The sequence below is a fragment of the Acinonyx jubatus genome, chromosome D3, assembly GCF_027475565.1.
Source record: "Acinonyx jubatus isolate Ajub_Pintada_27869175 chromosome D3, VMU_Ajub_asm_v1.0, whole genome shotgun sequence".
In the NCBI taxonomy this organism is placed as follows: domain Eukaryota; kingdom Metazoa; phylum Chordata; class Mammalia; order Carnivora; family Felidae; genus Acinonyx; species Acinonyx jubatus.
The window spans coordinates 91563526-91584321 of NC_069392.1; the positions used below are offsets into that span (position 1 = coordinate 91563526).

General features: G+C 45.7%; 1 protein-coding gene across 13 annotated transcripts in view; it reads left to right on the forward strand.

Moving 5' to 3' along the window:
- ATP9B (ATPase phospholipid transporting 9B (putative)) overlaps positions 1-20796 on the forward strand; it is a 249096-nt gene that overhangs the window by 85203 nt on the left and 143097 nt on the right. For all 13 annotated transcript variants that reach the window (XM_053206081.1, XM_053206082.1, XM_053206079.1 and 10 more), the window contains one exon: positions 6647-6741. In XM_053206081.1, coding sequence (XP_053062056.1) covers positions 6647-6741 — 95 coding nt within the window. The remainder of the gene's footprint in view (positions 1-6646; positions 6742-20796) is intronic.

Sequence of the window (20796 nt, forward strand, 5' to 3'; positions counted from 1 at the left end):
TTAAGGATCAACTGTACAAGGTGTTGGTTGATATATTCTATACTAATCTGAATGCATTTTAAAATATATTTTCAGACTTTTTTTTTTAAAGTAGGCTTCATGCCCAGCATGGGGCCCGGTGAGGGGTTTGAACTCACAACCTTGAGGTCCAGACTTGAGCTGAGATCAAGAGTTGGATGCTGAACCCACTGAGCCACCCAGGCGCCCCTAGACCTTATTGTCTTAGAGCGGTTTTAGTTTACAAACGAGGGAGGGACAGAGATTTTCCGTGTGCGCCCTGCCTTCACACAGGTATGGCTTCTCCCTGTCGTCAGCACACCCCAGCAGAGTGGCGCGCTGGTTACCATAGATGCACCTGCACCAGCCGAAGCCCCGGGTTTACGTGAGGCTCCACTCTTGGTGGTTCGTGTTCTGTCGGCTTGCACAAATGGATAAAGACGTGTTGTTATGGCATCGTACAGAGTATTTTCCTTAGTGATGCTGTATGTAAAAATCCTTCGTGCTCTGTCCGTTCATCCCTCAGCAACCACTGATCGTTCTGTGGTCTCCTTAGTTTTGCCTTTTCCAGAACGCCGTATCAGATTTTCTTTCATCGAGTGACGTGCGTGAAAATTTCCTCTGTGTCTTTCATGGCCTGATGGCTCATTTCTTTTTAGTGCTGACTAATTCCTCGTTGTCTGGATGGACCACAGTTTATTCGTGTACTTCCTGAAGGACGCCCTAGTTGCCTCCGAGTTTTGGCAGTTATGGAAGCAGCTGGTAGGAGACGCACGTGCAGGTTTTTGTGTTGACTTACGTTCACACCTCCTTTGGGTAAATGCCAAGCAGTCCTGCTGGATTATGCAGTAAGGTTGTGGTTAGCTTCGCAAGCAGCCAGCAAGCTGTCTTCTGCAGTGGCTGCACGATGTTGCGTTCGCACCAGCAGTGAGCGCGAGCTCCTGGGGCTCCGCAGCCCGTCAGCGCTCGGCCTGGTCAGTGCCCCGGGCATGGGCCGTTCTAATAGGGGTGGGTTGCTGTCTCCCTGTGGTTGTGACTTGTATCCCTGATGACATGGGATGACGTGGAGACTTTCACGTGCTTACTTGTCGTCTGTATATCTTCTTTGTTGAGGGCTTCAGCCCATTTTTTAATCAGGTTGTTTCCTTACTGTTGAGTTTGAAGAGTTCTTTGTATATGTTGAATAACGATCCTGTATCAGATGTATATTTTGCAAACATTCGCCCTCCCAGTCTGTGGCTTGTTTTCTAATTCTCTTGATAATGTCTTGCAGAACAGAAGTTTTAAATTTTACCAAAGTCTGGCTAATCACATATTTCTCTCTTGGATCGTTTCTTTGGTGCGGTATCTAAAAAGCCCTCACCACACCTGGGGTCACCTAGGTTTTCTCCTATATTGTCTTACAGGACTTTTACAGTTTTGTATTTTACATTTAGGTCCCATTTGGAGTTGATTTTCCTGAGGGATGTAAGGTCTGCGTCTACATTCAGTTTTTCGGCGGGAGGTGGGGGGGGCGTTGGTTGGTTTTCCCAGGGCCATTTCCCGATGACACGGTGTTTGCTCCTTTCTTGAAGCTGTGTTTATGGGGCTTAATTCTGGGCTCTGTTCTGCTCCATTGACCTGTGTGCACTCTCTCACCACACCCCACCACCTTGATTATTGTTGTTTTACAGTAAGCCTTCTTTTTACAAGGCTGGTGAATGCTTTTAATTTTTAAATGTATCTTTTTTGTTATTGTGTTAAAATACACATAACATAAAATCTGTTATCTCTTTTAGAGTTCTTGGACCCGGTTCCAAAGTTGGGGTAGGGAGGGTCCCACACACACAAGCTCAGGCAGTTCTCGGGACACCTGCAGGGTGCCTGCGGATTCTGACACTGTCCACCCGGAGGCAGCATCAGATCCTGCGCAGTAAGGGCTCAGTCCTGTAAGATGCCCCCACCCCGACTTCGGACACCGGTCGGAAGTCCCAGGCTGTTTGTTACTCGTGCTTCCGACCAACTGGCAATTTGCGGCTGCGGCTCACAGAACTCAGGGGAACACTGCCGCTCACCTGGTGGCTCAAGGAGGTGACAAAGGCTAAGAATCAACCGCCAGAGGAAGAGATCATAGGGACAGGTCTGGGGAAAGGCTGTGGGGCTTCCATCCCTCCCCGCACAGCACTCTTCCCAATCTCCAGAAGCTTCTGAACCCGGTCCTTTGGCATTTTTACCAAGGCTGCTTTGTGTAGCCACAGTTGATTAGATCTTTGGCCATTGGCTGATGCAGCCTCCAGCCCCTCCCCTCTCCACAGAGGTCGGGGGTGGGGCCGGAAGGGCCAACCCTCTGATCACCTGGTTGGTCGTCCTGGCAACAGCCCCGCCCTTGAGTGGGGTCCAGAAGTCTCCTTCATTAACAAAAGACACCTTTATCACTCTCAACAGGTAGGATATTTAGGAGCAGAGAGTGAGAAGTTGTGGACTAAGACCAAATATATATTTCTCATAAATCACAGCGTCACTCCGTCTTAACCATTTGTAAGTGCAAGCTTTCATGATGTTAAATACATTCACATTGTTGTGCAACTACACCAGTCCTCTGCCCCTGTAACTTTTCACCTTGTAGGGCAGGAACTCTGTATCCATTAAAAAATAACTCCTCGTTCTCCCCTCCTCTCATACGGCATTCTGCTTTCTGTCTTTATGATTTGACTCCTCTAAGAACCTTATATGAGTGGAATCCTGCAGTATGTGTCTTTTTGTGTGTGGCTGGTTTCATTTAGCATAATGTCCTCAAGGCTCGTCCATGTTGCATCGTATTGCACAATTTCCTTCCTTAAGGCTCCATGTCTTACACTGTATGTACAGAGCACATTTTCCGTATCCACGCCTCCATCAGTGGACGCTTGGGTTTTTCTCGTGTTTTGGCTCCTGTGAGTAATGCTGTGACCATGTAAAACACGGTGTACGCTTCTCTTCTGGGGACCCTGCTTTCAGTTCTTAAGGGTTTATCCCCAGGAGTGGAGCTGCTGCCTCATTTGCTAATTCTGTGTTTAATCTTGTGACAAATTGCCATACTCTTTCCCACAGAACATCTCTCACCATCCTTCCTCTTTCAACCTCTGTGTGTCTTTGGAGCTCCAGACCGCATGTGGTTGGATTGTGCGTTTTCACTTGTTCTGCCCGTCTCTCTTTTTGGAGAGTTTCACCCACTTACATCTTAACATAATGACGGAGAAGGACTTTTTCACTGCAGTTGGTTTCCCATGTGCCTTAGAGCTCTTTTTTGATCCCTCACTTTCTGTATTATTTTCTGTTTTGGTGAATGTTTTGTAGTGAAGTGTTTAAATTGCTTTCTCACTGCCTGTTGTTTCCATTCTAGAACTTTTTTCGCTACGGTTACCACGGGGATGACATTCAGCATCCTGAAGATACAATTGTGGAATTTCAGTTTGTACCAACTTAAGTTCGATAACGTACAAGAATCTGCTCACTTACAACTCCATCCCCACCCCTTTGTGGATGTCACAGAATTACATCTTTATTCATTGTGTGTCCAGAAACATAAACTAAAAATTATTTGCAGTGCATTCATAGTGTTTCAAAGTATGTACAAAACAAGATGTGGAATTATAAGCCAAAGTTACATAATTTCAACTTTTAGAGGAACGATTGCTTTTCTTCAGATTTATGAATCTCTGAAATCATGTAGAAAACCAAGTGCAGTTACAGACTGTTGTGGCCATACTCCTCGTGTTATAACCTGCTGTGGGCTGGCCTGCCCCGAGACCTTAGTTCTCGCACGGCCTCTAGTGACTGTCTCCTGTCCTGTCCTTGCGTCTGCCCTACTCCCGGGAACAAGCAGCTCTTGCAGAAAAGGTCGGTGGTCCCCACCTCCCACAGCGGTTGTCTGTCTGGGAACGTCTTGATCTCCCTCTCGCTTTGCGGCACAGTCTTGCTGGATATAGGAGTCACACGTGACGGGTCTGTCTTCGTGAGGCGTTTTGAATGCGTTGGTGCACTTTCTCTCAAACCCAAAGTTTCTGGTGAAAAATCTGCAGATAAGCTTACTGAGGGCCCCTTGGGTGTGATGATTCCCCTCTCTCTTGGTGCTTTCAAGATTCTTGGTCTTTTGAAAGTTTGGTTACAACTTGTCTCAGAGTGGGTCTGAGTTCATCTTACTTGGCTTTCTTTGGGCTTCATAGGTGTTCACATCTGTGTCTTGTATTACATATGAGATGTTTTCAGTAATTATTTCTCCAGATAGTCTCTTGGCCCCTTTCTCTCTTCTTCTTCTGGGACTCCCACTGTGTGTATGCTGGGCTGAGTGGTGGGTCCCACAGGTCTCTCAGTCTCTGTTCATGGTTTTTCAGCTCATTTTCTTTCTGTCCCTCATTTTGGGCCATTTCTATTGCCCTGTCTTCAGGTTCACCGATTCTTTCTTTTGCCTGTTCAAGTCTGCCTTGGACTCTACCCAGGGAATTTTTCACTGACATTATTATATGTGTTGAATTTTCAGCTGTTGAATTTTTTTTTTTCCTTTTTCTCTTTATGTTTTCTCTGTTTTTATTGATTCCATCTTGTTCATAATTATTTTCTTGACTTTGAGCATCTTTTAGACTAGTCCTTGTCTGGTAGATCTGATGTCGGGTCTTCTTCGGGGACAGTATCTGTTGTTTGGCAGCCCCCCCCCCCCTTTAAATTGGCCATACTCTGCTGTTACTTTGTGTGCCTTGGGATTTTTGTTGAACACTGGACATTTTGATCTTCATAATGTGGTAATTCTGAAAATCAGATGTCTCCCCTGCTCCAACAATGGATCAGCCTGAGACTCTGTAATGAGCAGAACGGCATTGGAGGTCACCCGGCACACACACGCACGCACACACGCACACACATGTGTGCCTAACCGGTCATCTTGTGAAGATGGCAGGCAGCCAACTCATTGTCTTGAAATGCGGATAAATTGCAACAAGGAATCAATACTTTCTCACAGGAACTGTGTCACCAGGTGACAAGACCGAATCCAAAGAGCGGATGCCTCTCTTTCTACATTTTATTCTAGCTCTTTATTCTGAGAAGGAAGGAAAGACTTCTGTTTTCTTCGACCTGTAGTGCAGGCGTGGGTATGGGCGTTGAGCACAAAGGGCCTGTTGGCATCAAAGCAGAGCAGAGCCTGGACACGGTGCCTCTGGATGGAAGTCGGGCAACAGTTCTGATGGTCCCTGGAGTGTGAGCTGGGCTCCGGGTGCAGGAGCTGGGGTTACGGGACCCCCAGGTGGAGGGGAGATGGTTGGCCTGGATCATGAGTGTTCGGTCAGTGAGATGCAAACGGGGCCTTTCAGTAGACAATTTAGAGGCAGAGCAGGGAGGGCCTGTAGATGAAATGTGACTTGGAAGACGTGCCCAGAATGGACAAGGCTCGGCTGTAGTGTCTTGAGGGGGATTTGGGGGGTAGACTCTCAATCAAAGCAAGAAGTGCAAGTGACGGTAGTGTTACAAGGAGGGAGGGCTGTGTGGGATGGGGCACGTGCAGGGTCTTCTCGGGAGGTTGCAGTTGTCTACCAGGTCCTTGTCATGAGTCACCAAGGTACACGCATGCTGGTGTGGGTTTCTACAACCAGTGTATTTTGTAAGTGGGCTTTTGAAAAACTTTAAGTCACTGGAATTCATCTGGTTATGAAACTGCTAATGTATTGTTTTATGTGCTTGTTTTTAGGGATTGCTTTTTAGAAGTTTGGTGTAATTTGCTTTTTTAATTATGTAAAACATATGGCTTCAGAGCGAGCAGTGTAAAATGGGGGGCACTCGGGTGTGGCAGACGTCATCCCCACGTCCCCACCTGCACGTCCCCTCCCTGCCCCACCTGGCTTGTCAGGGGAAGGCGCAGTTCCACGCCCAGCATCTGCATCCCGCTTTCTTCACCTGGCGATGTGCACCCAAGGGATCGTTACCTGTAAAAATGGAGGTCTTTCTCATTCTCTCTCTTCCTCCCTTTCCTTTGTCCGTTCCCTCCATGTCTGCCACCTGGGCCCTGTGTTTTCCTGCTGCTCGTGCTCCTTTGATTCACCGATTCCCAGCCTTTCATTACCATAAATAACGTTACAGGGTCATCTGGCACATCGGTCATTTTTTGTTTATCTGTCTTAGGATAGGTTCTGAGAAATGGTGTGAGAGTGGTCAAGAGTAAATCGAATTTTGTAATGTAATATTTTCTCATGTTAAAATTTGAGAGGGTCGTATGACGATAGACCTTACCTGGGTTTTGACATTTTAGCTGTGCTTTTATTACTGAACCTGTTTTATGGTGGCACATCAGATAATTTATTAGCAACATTATGGCGCACGTTCTTGGGATATTTTTGTGTATTTGCATATTCTGTTATCATCAGAACATGAATTGAGGGTGGGAATGGTCAATGCAGGTTTTCTAAAATAAAGCACTAATTAATACTAAGCCTTAATAGGCAAGAACAGCACGTAGGAGGTAAGTGATCAGTTAATGACCTGGATCTTCTCTGCACACTCGTTTGTGAATCAAATAAATGAAGCCTTGTAAGGAGTTTTGTTTCCGTGAATCTCTAGAGGCATCATTTCTGTATCCCACTGTGCTGGAGAATTGTGCTCTTAAAGTACCTGTAACTCCGGAACTTTCTTCTTTCATTCCAAGGTTCGTGTTTTATTCGCACTGACCAGCTCGATGGTGAAACTGACTGGAAGCTGAAGGTGGCGGTGAGCTGCACGCAGAGGCTGCCAGCCTTGGGGGTGAGTGTCCTTGTGCTTCCGGTGCCATTCACGTGTCGTGCTCGCTGCCGGGCAGTCAACAGTTTCTGTGTACCAGCTAGCTTACTGACTGCCCTGACAGTTTTTCAAAATAATTTTATTATTACTAACGAAGGATTGTTGAAAATTACGCCAAAGTTATTTCTGTGGTGTCTTAGCACATGCCCTGCTCGCCTTTCTCTCCTTTTCTCTCACTTTCCCGTTCCTTTTGGTCTTTTCCTTCTAAACCCTCTCAGTTGGGTAATCGTTAAGATTGAGAACTTCTGGCGGGTTAAGTGAGTCCATTATTGCTAACTGGCTCCCTGGTGGTCTGGTTGCCATAGTTTTGGCAGACCTCGGAGCCCAGATGAAGTTCGCCTCCTTGTGGAGCCCGGTTCGTGTTGCGACGTTCTTGTGATGGCGGAGAAGCTTCTTCCCTCGGGAGGACGGGGCGTGTTGCGGTGTCTCTTGGCCCAGAGAGGAGGAGGAGCGCACCCTCAGCACCTCGCATGGTCTCCGCCCAGTGCCCCTCTGTTCCCGGGAGTAGGCAGGGCTGGGATTGGAGGAAACCGTGCCTCCGGAGTTCAGCATTTTCAGCCAGGTCTCACGAGTGCTGAGGCTCTCCTAAGCCTGCACACATCTTTTTGTAACAAAACCACAGTTGAGGCCGCTTGGTGCTCGTGTGAGATGTAGCATATACCTGAATGAGAGGAGCTTCGTTCTTCTGACATGATTTTCTCATAACCGGCGTAGACTAAAGAAAACTTGCGATGGTCCAAGAAAGACCTTTGACTCAGGCAATCGTCGGTCAACGGAAGGGGATTGGGTAGTACAGATTTGGTCACTTTCCTTAGATTGGTCGGGTCTGGATAGGAATAGCTGCTGGCACTGCGTGCGGTTTCCGGTTACTGACCTTCCCCATCCTGTGCACACTGGCCCTTTTGGGAACTAAATGTGTGTGGCGTGTGTGAAACTTGGAAGTATTTGGTTCTTTAGGTATTTTCGGTTGCCTGTATGTTTGGTGCTCCCTAGGTTGAAATTCATTCTTTTATATGTTTTATCTGTGTCTTCCAAAACCTGTTGTCACGAATGGGCATTTGCTTATTTGTTCTGTCCATTCATTGTCACGTAATAATGCAGGTCATATAGTATGTCATACTTAACCTCTCCTCCTGACTTTCCCTCTCTCTCTCTCTCTCTCTCTCTCTCTCTCTCTCTCTTTTTTTTTTTTTTGGCAGTCCTTTAACACAAACACACACACACAACCATTCTTACCCCAAGGGTGACACAGGAGAGGGTGCGGATTGCCAGGTTGGCACTCCACATCTTGGTTTCCTGACTGCTGACTTGGAGAAGGATCCCTCTCATTTCATCAGCTAACATCGTGCACCTCTGTCATGGGTGGGCCAAGTAGGCAGCCCCCAGTATGTGTATTTTTTAAATATATGAACGTGAAGACGAGGCATGTAAGTAGCAAGTCTTCCTTTGTCAGAGAAATTGTGAAAGGTAGAAGAGGGGTGTGGGTGAAGGAGCGCCTAGGCTTCCGCTCTAGTAGGTCATAGGTCATAGGTCATCTCAGAAGAGCCGTGCCCATATTCCTGTAACCAGAGTGTAATTACTGGTGACCGTGCTTCAAAACACTTAAATAGTGAAGAAAAAAATCTCAGTTTCTTAGAGAAAATTTGGACAGTTCATTGTTTTAATTTGTACGTCTTTGGATACTAATTCAGTTGGAAATTTGCACCACGTGTTCACTAGAAATTTGTCTTTATTTCGTTGTTGGCCCTTCTCTCCTGCCCATTTTTGTGTTGGTGTTTGCCAGTCTGAATTTTATATGCACTCATGTGCGTGTAGTATTGAATTGATGAAACCAGATGTATGCAAAGTGTGTCCTGTTTTTAATTCTTCCCTGTTTAGACACGGAAATATTCTTAGATCTCTGGTATCATTTTAGTACATCTTGTGGTCTCCACCATTCCCCGGGTCAGAAGTTGTGTTGGAAAATTGTCGAGACTACTGTTCTGGATCAGTTTCTCTGTCAGTGCCAGGTGGCACACCACTCGGATGATTTGTTTCCAGTCTGTTAATTCTCAATGTTCTGGGATGGTTTATTTAAATTCCGTAGGATATGGAGTGAGCTTTGCCCACTCCACAGGGGCCCACTCCACAGGGGGCAGGCACAAATGGGAAGCTAGGAAGTCATTAAGTCACAAGTCAGGGATGTGTGGGAAAGTGTGCATGTAGAACCCGCCAGCCTGCTTTTCAGTGGCTGTGCCATCAAACACCCCCACCGGCCGTGCATGATTGCTGCGGTTTCTCCACAGCCTTGCTCATATTTGGTGGGGTGATTTATTTTTCTTATTTTTTTACTTTAGTCATTTCCGTAAGCGTGTAGTGACACCTCATTGTAGTTTGCATTTCCGTAACGGCTAGTAACCCGGAACATTGTTTCATGTGCTCGTTTTCCATCTCTGTATCGTCTTTGGTGAAATGTCTGTGCGTGCCTTTTTAGTGACTTTTGTGTCATCCCCTAGAATGTTCTTTCTACCTGATCACGCCATGTGCAAAGAAGACACTATAGCTCTTTTATGCAAGTGTGCGTGTACGGCCTTCTTTTTCTTTTATTCGCAGTATCACACTGGCTGCGGTCGCTAATTGCATTGTTGAACGGAAGTGATGAAACCGTTCTTCTTTCCGTTCTTGGGGAACACGTAGCTTCTTCACATCATTTGTGATGGTAGTTGTAGGCTTTTTTAAGATTCCCCTTATCGGGCTGTGGAAATTCTTTCTATTCCTAGAACGTCCTGAGACGTTTTATTATGAATGGGTATTGGATTTTTCAGAAGCTTTTCTGTCTGTTGACATGATCATATGGCTTTTCTTTGTTATCTGTTAACACGATGATAGACGTGGACTGGAAACATTGTATTTTGTTTTGCTTTTGTTGTAATGCCTTTGGTTTGTTACCTAGGGGTGAGCTGGCCTCATAAGTTGAGTTGGGAAGTCTTTTTGCCTCCTGTATTTGTTGAAGTAGTTGGTGTAAGATTGGTGTCATTCGTTTTTACTATTGGACATATTCAGCCTTGAAACTATCTGAGCTACAAGTTTACTTGGTGGGGAGGTAATTATGAATTGAATTTCTAAAGTAGATAGTAGAGTTAATCAGATTTATTATTCATTGGAAATTTATGTTTGTCGAAGAATTATCTGTTCCATATAAGTGGCCAAATTTAATGGTATAAAATTCATAATCTGTTACTATTTTTTATTTTTAAAATTTTTATTTTTAAAAATACAATTTATTGTCAAGTTGGCTTACATACAACACTCAGTGCTCATCCCAACAAGTGTCCTCCTCAATGCCCATCACCCATTTTTCCCTTCTGTTACACTATTTTTTAGTGGTTGTAGGATCCCCCCTTGCATCGTCAGTATTGGTAATTTATATCTTTTCTTCCTAGTCAGTCCGGTCTCATCAGAGGCTCATCGATTTTAGTCGTATTTCAAAGAACTTGCTTTTGGTGTCTTTGATCATCTTTATTGTTGGTTTATTTTCTGTATTACTTATTTCTTTCTGATATTTATTCCCTTCATTCTCACTTAGTTTGTGTTCAGTTTTTTATTCTTTGTTACCTTCTTAAAGTGGAAGTAAACTTGATTTTTACGTTGCTGTTTTCTGTTATAAGCCTTTAGCTGTAACACACCTAAGTGTTACTTAACCTGTATCACACAAATTTTACATACTATATTTTTATTATGTTTTTGTTAAATGTTTTCTAGGTCCTTTGGGATTTCTTCTCATCCTTTGTTTACTTGGAAACATTGTTTACTTACCTTGTAGTCGGGGATTTTCCTGATGTCCTTTGTAATTTAGGTGTTATTTAACCATGTTATGTTCGTCAAACGCGTTATGTTTTATCTCAGTCCTTTGGTACAAGTTGGGACTCGTGCCATGACCTGGCACGTGCTCTCTCCGGGTACAGACTGTGTTCTGCTGCTCTGTGGATATCCTGTAAGTGCTCATTGGGTCAAGTTGATGGAAACTGTTGTTTAAAGGTTGTATATTTTTACTTATTTTCTGCCATTTGTTCTCTTAATTAATGAAACAAGAATTTTAAGATACACTCTTTCTCCTTTGAATTCCATCAGTTGTCTGATGTACTCTGGAGCATCGCTGTTAGGTACACACTCAGAATTATTTCATCTTGTTGGTGAATTGACCTTTTTTCATTATGTGTGATAGGATGCTGTGTTGTGACATCTGCTCTGTCTGATGTTAATATGGTGATTCTAGTGTTCTTTTGATTGGTGTTTGCATGGCATATCTTTTTCCATGCTTTTATGTTTATAGTGTCTATTTCTTTATATATGGAGTGGGTTTCTTATTAACATAATAGAAGTAGATATTGCTTTTTTACTTACTGACAGTTGTTGCATTCTTAATGCGTACATTTACCCTCATAATAATGGTTGAGGTAAAGGCAATTATCTTGCTGTTTATTTTCTACTTATCTCATCTCTATGTTCCTTTTTTGCATCTTTAGGTATTATTTTAGATTTTTGTTTACTTACTATTATTGACTTATCAGCTGTAACAGTTGGTTCTATTTGTAGTGGTTGTTCTGTGGTTTCCAGCATGTTCCTCACCCACCAGCGTCTCTCTCCACTGGTGTTATACCAGTTCATCTGTAATTTAAGAAACTTGCACAGTAGACTTCCACTTCCTTCCTCTTGTCTTTTGTGTTACCATGTCATGTGTTTTACTTCTGCGTGTTGCAAACCACACAATAAAATGGATATATTTCTGCTTAAAGTAGTCAAGCATGTTAAGAAGGTGTTAAAAAATAAAACCCATCTTTTCCACTTTCCTGCACATTCACCAGTTCCACAGCCCTCTTTCCTGTGTGTGGGTCCAACTTAACCGTTCAGTGTCATTTTCCTGCAACTCAAAAAACTTTTCAGTACGTCATGAGAAGTCTGCTTGGTTAACTGTGAGAATTTTTGCTTGAAAAATGTTTTTATTTTACCTTCATTTTTGGGAGACGTTTTTCACGTTTTTGTTTGACAGTTTTTCTGACCTCTGCTGTCATCTCGGAGCTGTCTCTGCTCTGCCTCATGGCATACGTCGTTCTGAAACACTCTGCAACCCTTCTGTCTCCTCTTTGTCTTTTCTTCCTCAGGGCGCTCTTTCAGGAATTCGTGAATGATGCGTCTGATTGGTCTTGCTTTGGGTTTGTTGTTTGCGGTTTTTTCCCCCCCCCAATTTCAAAAACTTTTACTCTTTATTTTTCATGCCTTTCTGCCCAACCCCTCTATCTGGGGCCTGAACGACCCGTGTGGGAGACCGCTCGTTATTCCCACAGTCCACTGGCACTCTCGTGCTCTTTTCTGTGGCTCGGTTTTGATAGTTTCTGTTGCTCTGTCTTCAGATTCACTAACCTTATCTTCTGCAGTACCGAGGCTTCTGTTAAGGCTGTCCAGCGAACTATTTATTCCACATATTCTATTTTTAATATCTGGAAGTTCCAGGTGGTTCTCTTCTTTTTGTTATTAAGTAGCTTTTTTTCCCTCTCTCCCGATGTGTTTATAGTTTCATTTAAATCACTCAGCAGTTTATAATACTTATTCTTTATCCATTGTCTCTGTTGTTTCCTGGTATGTTTCTAGTTTTCATTTTTACTCCTTGTTAGAGGTCACAATTTCCTGCCTCTTTGCATGTCTGATAATTTTGTAACGGATGCTGGATATAATAAATGTCATATTTTTTTCTTTTTTCAAAACCATTGATTTTATTTTCTTAGTTTAGCAGCCTATGAATAAACTTGATCTTTTCAAAGCTTGTTAAGCTTTCCCGGGGTGGGCCTCGAATCCCCTTTATTGTGATGTTGGTGTAATCCTACTACAAAGGCCTGGTCTTTCTGGGATATCCATGAAAATTCTTGGTTGTTCACAGATGCCTCTGAGTGGCTGGCTGGTCAGACTTGGTCTCTTCCCCAATCTGTGTCATCTCTGGGGCTGGTTCTGGCTAGGGTTCTCTGGGTGCGCTCTGCCTGGCCAGAGCTCCCTCCTCCCAGCCAGGCGAGCAGTGGCACCAGCGGTGCACTCGTGAGCTCAGCGCAGGGGCCTCTGGTCCTTTCCACCTGGTCTCCTTCTCGGGGTTTTGCAAATGCTAACTGCCCTGCCCCCCTGAGCTCCGGTCTCTCTCCCTAAATTTAAGAAGACTACCTTTGTGGGCTTGGCTTCCCCTTTACTTTGTGGGGGTGGAAAAATCCACTTATGCAGGAAGCTGGCCACCCAGGGGTGCTTCTGGAAGCATTGCGTCTCATGTCTGAAAACGGCTGTTTCTCAATTTTGTTCATTTCCCCAATGTTTTTGGTGGGAGGGCAAGTCTCATACCAGTTACAGCAACATAGCTTATAGAAGTCCTTGATTAATTTTTAATGAGAGATATAAATGCCTTGTGGACTAACTGATCTATGTGACGTCAGATTATAGTGAGGGGCCCTGGGCGGCTCAGTAGGTTAAGCATCCAGCTTCAGCTCAGGTCATGATCTCATGGTTCGGGAGTTTGAGCCCCACGTTGGGCTCTGTGCTGACAGCTCGGAGCCCGGAGCCTGCTTCGAATTCTGTGTCTCCCTCTCCCTCTCTGCCCCTAACCCACTTGTGCTGTGTCTTTCTCTCAAAAATAAATGAACCTAAAAAAATTTTTTTTAGAAGAATTCAGATTATAATTAGAAGATGGGTCATCAAGCATAAAATTTTAAAACACCGAATTAATGGGTCTTTGTTTTTGGTGGATTTCCTCGTTGTAGGGACAGACATGCTAGGAGGACGGGCCCTGGAGCGCACGTGCATGGGGCCACCCTCCTGCCTCACGGCTTCCAGGCCAACCAGCCCTTTCTCTTAGCACCCGTTGCGGAAAACAAGTGGAGATTAATTTTTGCTGCTTATGACAGTAATGCCGTTGAAAATAATATATAAATCATAAAAAGGATGGAAAACTACCATAATTTCACTCGTTAACGTTGGCTGCCGTTCACATTTGGGTAAAAGGTAACTCCCGACAGCGCCCCTTCTGCCCCTTCTCCTCACCACGCGCTTGGGTGGTTGGATAGCTCTGTACATACTTTCTTCTGTTAGGATATTTATTCCACGGTATGTTTTGTGCCTCCTTTTTATGTTAGAAAACGTGTGTCTCTGCAAGTGCTCATGGCTGCGTGGTGCTTGACACATTCTAACTTCAGTGACCAGCCTGGTGTTTATTGGTGAATACGAAAGTTAACACGTGGACGTTTTATAAACAGTGTTAGAAATCAAAAGACAGACATATCTGAAGGGTTTTGGTTCTTTTGCCAAGACGTCCCCCAAGACGGCAGCCGCGTGTGCATTTCCTGTGTATCAGTCCGTCGGTTGACCTGTCTTCTCCCATCTGATGCCTGAAAATGGCATTTTGTTCAAATTTACGTTTATCTTTTATAAGCGTGTGCTGTGGTGTCCGCCTGTTTTTCTGTTGTATGTTTTTAGGGGTCTTTGTGTGCAGCTTGTGAAGCATTTGCATCAGGTTCCACTCTCCTTAAGTCTCGTCCACGGTTCTCATTTATGGTTTCCTTTGTCCCTTTGAAAGTCTACTGTATCTGTAGAGTGGCCTGCTGGTAATGCAAAAGTGATTCTTTTCTTTCTTTTTTTTTTTTTAAAGTGGTTCTTTTTTAAAATGGCTACTTATCCAGCGGGCTTTGGTGCTGATCACCACACGTGACACGGTCACGGTGCTCGTTATCACACGTGACGTGGCCGCGGTGCTGATCGTGACATGGCTGTGGTGCTGGTTATCATGTGTGACATGGCCGCCATGCTGATTATCGCACGTGACACGGCCACAGTGCTGATCATCACATGTGACACAGCCGCGGTGCTGGTCATCACACGTGACATGGCCACGGTGCTCGTTATCGCATGTGACCCGGCATGGTGCTGATCGTGACATGGCCATGGTGCTGATCATCACACGTGACGTGGCCACGGTGCTCATTATCACATGTGACACGGCTGTTGTGCTCGTTATTACACGTGACATGGCCGCCACGGCTGCCATTCCGATTATCGCATGTGACACGGCCGTGGTCATCACTCTTGTTACAGTGACAGTCTTATTGCAGCGGCGAATGTGTCCAGTCGGCATGTTGTATACCTTGACTTTGGACGATGTTATATGTTAGTTATGTTTCAATAAAAACAGTTTTTAAAAATAAAATGGTTACTGAGGCACCTGATGGTTCAGTCGGTTAAGCGTCCGACTTTGGCTCAGGTCATGATCTCACCGTTCGTGAGTTTGAGCCCCGCGTCGGGCTCTGTGCTGACGGCTCGGAAGCCTGGAGCTGCTTCTGATTCTGTGTCTCCCTTTCTCTCCGCCCCTCCCCTGCTCACGCTCTGTCTCTCTCTGTCTCTCAAAAATGAATAAACGTGAAAAAAAAAAATAAATTGGTTACTGCCTTCGGTTTTATGCTTTGAATGTTTCTACTCCATGATTCTATTTTCAGTTTAAAAACGATTCCCGCTTTACACATCAAATCTCCTATCCTTCTAGCATTTATTTTGAGTCAAGCTGTGAGTGGGAAATCAGACTTAAGGAAACAACTTGTTGACCAACGGCAGCAGTGCCATGTACTGAATAGCTCGCTATTTTTGCAGACACGTAAAATTGCCCTCACTCCGTCTCCGAGCTTTCCATCCCCGCGTCAGCATAGCAGCGCGCCCGTCGCTCCCTACCTTGGCCAGGTGGTGCGTCGTTGCCAACGTCGCCTTCCAGTCTGCTTCTCGAGCTCTCGCTTTACAGTGTCTTTTGCCACGTAAACGTTTTAAGCTTCCCATGGTAAATACGGAAACACGTTTTCCTCTATGCTTGTGGAGGCTCGGCTGTGATCAGAAGGCTGTCTTGCCGACTCGGTGCCTGTGAGCGGGCAGCGATGCTTGTCGTTAGCACTGGCGGTGTCATACCTCTTCAGGCGTTCCCTGCACGTAGCCTCACAGAGAAGGGAGTTGGATCCCATCCCGAAATCTGCGTGGCTGCGGGATTGTTGTTAGAGGGAGTGTCAGACGCGTTGCTTGGTGTCACGCGCTGTGAAAAGGCCCGGTCGTGCTGGGCCGGGGCCTGGAAATTCGCCCTGCGGTCTCCTCCTCTCTCAGCTTTTTCCCAGGCTCGCTCAGACTCCCATGTTCTGTCTGCTTTGCTGTGCTTTTCTTCAATGTGGCAAAAGACAGCTGGGCCGTCACCTTATTACTTAGGACATCTAGCTTACGCTTCTCATACTGTTTGCTAAAGTGGATTCGTTTCTGTCACGAGATGTGCTTGTGGCTTGTTGACTTTCTGATACGATTCGAGCCGATTGCTTGGCGGGTGCCACTATTTCTCTGTCGGGTGTTTGTCTTGTTTTGTAGCCCGCGTCCTCCGTAAACTCTCCAGGGTTAAGCGGGGGAGAAGCAGATCGCGAACGCCAACCGACCGGGAGGGATTTCTGTTTGCTGCCTGGCCCACGTGGGGGCCCCACCCCGAGTCTTGCCCGCTGAGTCTCCTTCGCAAGAATTCTCGAGTCACCCGCGTGGACGGTTGGGAACGCCTGCGCTAAATACTCATTTGTAGCGGCCTTAATTTTGCTAAGAGAGGTAGAAAGAAAAGTGTGAAGTTAAAACCTGTATTAGACAGAACGTTCCCGAAAGCAAAGCCAAACGTAAGGCAAACAAACGAGGGTACCTGGGGTACTGGTGTTAACGCAGAATTCTAGGAAAGCGGGTGAGCCGTGACGGAGGCCAGGGGTGGAATCGCCAGCCCTGCAGAGGGTGTGATGGGGCGATGGCACGGGCGTGTATGCGGTTAAAGGGCACACGGGTGCACGCGTGCACTCGGGAAAGTGAGCTTCCCCAGGTTCAACAGACTCTCACGAGAATTTGCCGGGCAGGTGAGGAGGGGCTCTCCTTCTGCGCCGTTGGCAGTTCTGTGTGTAAGTCGTGTGTCGGGAGAGGAGTTAAAATCCTATTGTGTCCTCATCTGTACCTTTGCCTGTCCCGTGTGCCGTGATCCACAGGAGGTGACATTTTGTTACGCTCAAGATCACAAGGATGTGCTCCTCATTTTTATCAGTGACCCACGTGTATACATTTCAAGGGCAGTTACAGAGTTGTAGCATGCGGTTCAGATAATGCTAATTTTAAAATTTTATGGTTGATGCACTTTGATAGAGAGTGCGATTAAGCATTTAAGTAAAGTAACGGTGTAGTAAAATGAAAGCATTTGAAGTTCTGTTATGACCGTAAAACCAAAAAGCAGTATATCCTAGAAAAAAGGAAAGCTTAACTGAATTTCTGGTATATTAATCAGTTTAAATTTGTAGCTTCATATAATTTGGCATATTTGTATAGATTTTTTTCTCGTAGGGAAAAAGCTCTAGTTTCATTATGGATTCAGGCAAGACGATTTGGTTTTTCCATTAATAGCTTCCCCATTAATACACTTCCCCTGACTGCCACTCACTTTGACTTTTCTGTGTCTCACGTGATGGATTTGGGGTTTGCGATGTCATCACGGTTTGTGACACCGTCAGTTGAGCATCCTGACACTAAGAAGAGGTGACCCTGCAAACCTTAGAGCTTTTCTTGCAGACCTGAGGACACCGCCAAGAATAACCTGTCCGGTTCTGTCGTATCCCCTGGTCACCCGATGTGATCAGACAATTACGGTTTGAACAGGCCGTTTCGCCCTGGCCGTGCTGCCGACCCTGCATAGGCAGGGTCTCTTCTCGCGGCCGCACAGGCGTCTAGAAGGCGTGCTTCAGGCGCCCATACACATTCGGGAAACATGTTTCTGGCTTTTGCGATCAGGCGGATTTATTAACAACAACGAGGTCACAATAAATCATGACTTGCTGATTTATTCCAAAAGATCTATGTAGCAGTAAACAACACCATTTACATTTAATTAGTTTTATTGAACGAAAGGCAATTTTATTTGTAATGAACCACATGTTATGATTAAGGATGTATTTTAATGACCTTTAAGTAATGCGAACAAATGTTGCCCTTGACCTAATAGCAGAGGCTTTCCTACATTATTGAAAACTTCAGAATGATTTTTAAATTATCGTGAAAAGCTTCGAATGACATTCTCATTATTGTGCCATTATTCAGTCATTTGATGTCTAATATACTAGATGAAAGGCATTCCTCTGAATGTTCATGTGCACGTAGAAGTGAGGATTGTTGCTGGGGTTGCTCTCGATCTCCATGTATCAGAAGGTAGTCTGTTGTACGCGAGCTTCATGTTTTGAAAAATATTTCCACAGCGTAATGCTGAAATGATGAAGGATTCCCAGAGGCGCCTTCTCCCAGGAGCCGCTTGGCTGCTTGCCTAGGCATTCTTGTCGTATCTCCCTAAGTCTACAATTGTGACACGATGCGTTTTTTTCTTGCGCAAACCAGCTTGACTTAATTAACTTGAAAATAACTTTCTATTAGTTAACACATACTCTGAGCTGCAGTAGCCGACCCGCTGTGGTGAGCTGCTGTGCTCACCCTTGATCCAGCGGAGCATCTCTGTTCTCGAGAAATGTGAAAATTCATGGGTGCGTGTTTTCCAGGCCCTGATGAAGGTATGTGAGTGAGCTTTCCCAGGTTCGGCAGACTCTCAGAAGAAGTTACAGGGCAGGAGAGGAAGGGGTCTCCTTCTGCCCCGTTGGCAGTTCTGCACCGGCAGGGGCCGCCCTCGGTGTCACAGGCAGAAGTGGCAGCTGTGGTGTCCCCCTCACCCTGGGGTCCGGCTCCGGGGTGTCCCTTGAACTCTGCAGTTGCAAAGGTATTTTCCGCGGAGGACCGTTTTGGTAACATTCTCAGAGTCATTTTGGGAGGTTCAGTCATGAGTCTCATCCCTCCGGGTGAGTTTGGAAGTGTCTCATTCCATCTAGCAAGCAAATCCCTTTCTGCCCCTGAGATCTAGAGTGGTTTCTGCTTCCCGAACTGATACGACACAAATTAGAAGAGAGAGGTTTTTCCCCCTCACTCACCAGCCCAGTGGTGGGTGGTCCGAGGCTGAGAGGGCAGCTCTGTCGCCATTGACATGTGACCGTCACCTGTGTCCCACGTGACTGCTCCCCTCCAGCCTCGCCAGCAGGACGGGAGGGCAGGGGCGGGGAGAGGGCCCGTGGGCCTTACGGCACACACACACCCCTGCTCCTCGTGCTCCGCCCCACGTGGTGAGAGCTGGAAAGAGGGGTGAGGGAGGGAGGGTCTTCAGTGGAGCCATGTGCCCAGCGAAAGCCTGAAAGTCCTGTCTTTAACAGGAGTCTCCGCCACACCGTCTCTTCCTTCCGTTTTCTGGTGAGTTTCTCTGATTTGCCGTCGTACTTCCTACTGGGCCGTGTGCACCGACACTTCACAGTTGGCTCTCTCGGAGGATTTTGCTGCCCTTAGAACAGGATGCTCCCTCTGGAGTTGTTATGGTTACCACTTGTATTAGAATCAGTTCTTTCACACTTGTTGTTCACGTAACTCTAGGCTGCTTGAAGATTTGTGTGCTCTCCACTCACCTGGATTAAAATTAAAGTAGGAGATAAATGTAAGCAGCAAAATAATATGTTTTCTAGAAATGAAAGAAGCCATAACATTTTAGACTGTTGCTTGTTTTTTGCTAAAGAATATTTTTCTTTTCTTTTCTTTTCTTTTTTTACATTTGTTTATTTTTGAGAGACAGAGAGACAGAGCACTAGTCGGGGAGGGATAGAGAGAGAGGGAGACTCCGAAGCAGGCTCCAGGCTCTGAGCCATCAGCACAGAGCCCGACGCGGGGCACAAACACACCAACTGTGAGATCGTGACCTGAGCTGAAGTCAGACGCTTAACTGACTGAGCCACCTAGATGCCCCAAGAATATTTTCTTTAAGCCCGCCAGTTGGGGCTCCTACTGGAAGAGGAGAGCTGACAAGCCTAGCTTAACTAGGTCTTCCGGGAAGAGAAGAGAGTAAATACGAATCTCTAATATATTTTAAGAAATCTGAGAGGATACCACAGTCTGAACAGAAGCTGCCAAAAAAGACCAAGTGGAAAGTGAGACCACTTAGAATGACACGACTGCTGAAGTAGAAGCAGGCAGACAGGACTGGAAGGTGAATTGTTCTGTGTCTCTGAGCGCGAAGGCCAGAGATGAGAAACACCCCTCGGTGACTGTCGTTTCCACCTTGGTCCTCATGCTGCCTGCGGTCATCTTGCGTGTGTGTTTTCTGTGACGTTGAGGCCAAGTCAGCAGGCAGTAAATCGCACATAGTGAAACTGCACACACTTGCACCTGTGAGGCCATCGCCACAGGCCGGAAAGCAAGTCCATAGCCCTCGTGACTGTCTGCCATCGCCTGCCGCCCTCGTCCGCGTCCGCGCTTTCAGTCTGGGCCGCCCTCTCGCGGCTTCTCGTCCGCCCGCCTCTGTCTGCAGACAGTCTGTCCTTACATCAAATGGAAATTCCTTCTATTTTCCACCAATAAATGAACAGTGTTACCCGTCTTGGTATTTATGTCCCCTCCCTCTGATCGGTCATGATGTTCAAGAGTTGTTTCTTCTCCTGCGCAAGGATGATTCTTCCCCACTTTGGCCACCACTGCTCTTCGGAGACCTTGGCCGGCAGTCCCCCCTCCCTCTCCTTTCCTGACCCTCCCTCATGGGCCGGGCAGCCGTGTCTCAGTTTTAGTTTAGGTGAATGTATTTAGAGTTGTTTTATTTTATCTATTGGATTTTCATTCAGCTCTTTCTCTTTTCCTACTCGCTGGAGATTGCAATACACACGTAACTAAAAGTGTCTTGTAAAAAGGTAAAATTGTGTCACCTGACATAAAGCGTGACAACTCACCCTGTCCTTTCTTCTGAAAGTGTATTGTGCCTTTTCTGCACGCATCTACGTTCATATGCATTCATATACTTTTTATATGCATTATATCTGCATGTAAGCTGTTCCAGTGTTTCACTTGTATTTTAAAGAAATAAGTGGAAAAACAGCATTTTTGTTTTCCTTTTGCTGTTTATCATTT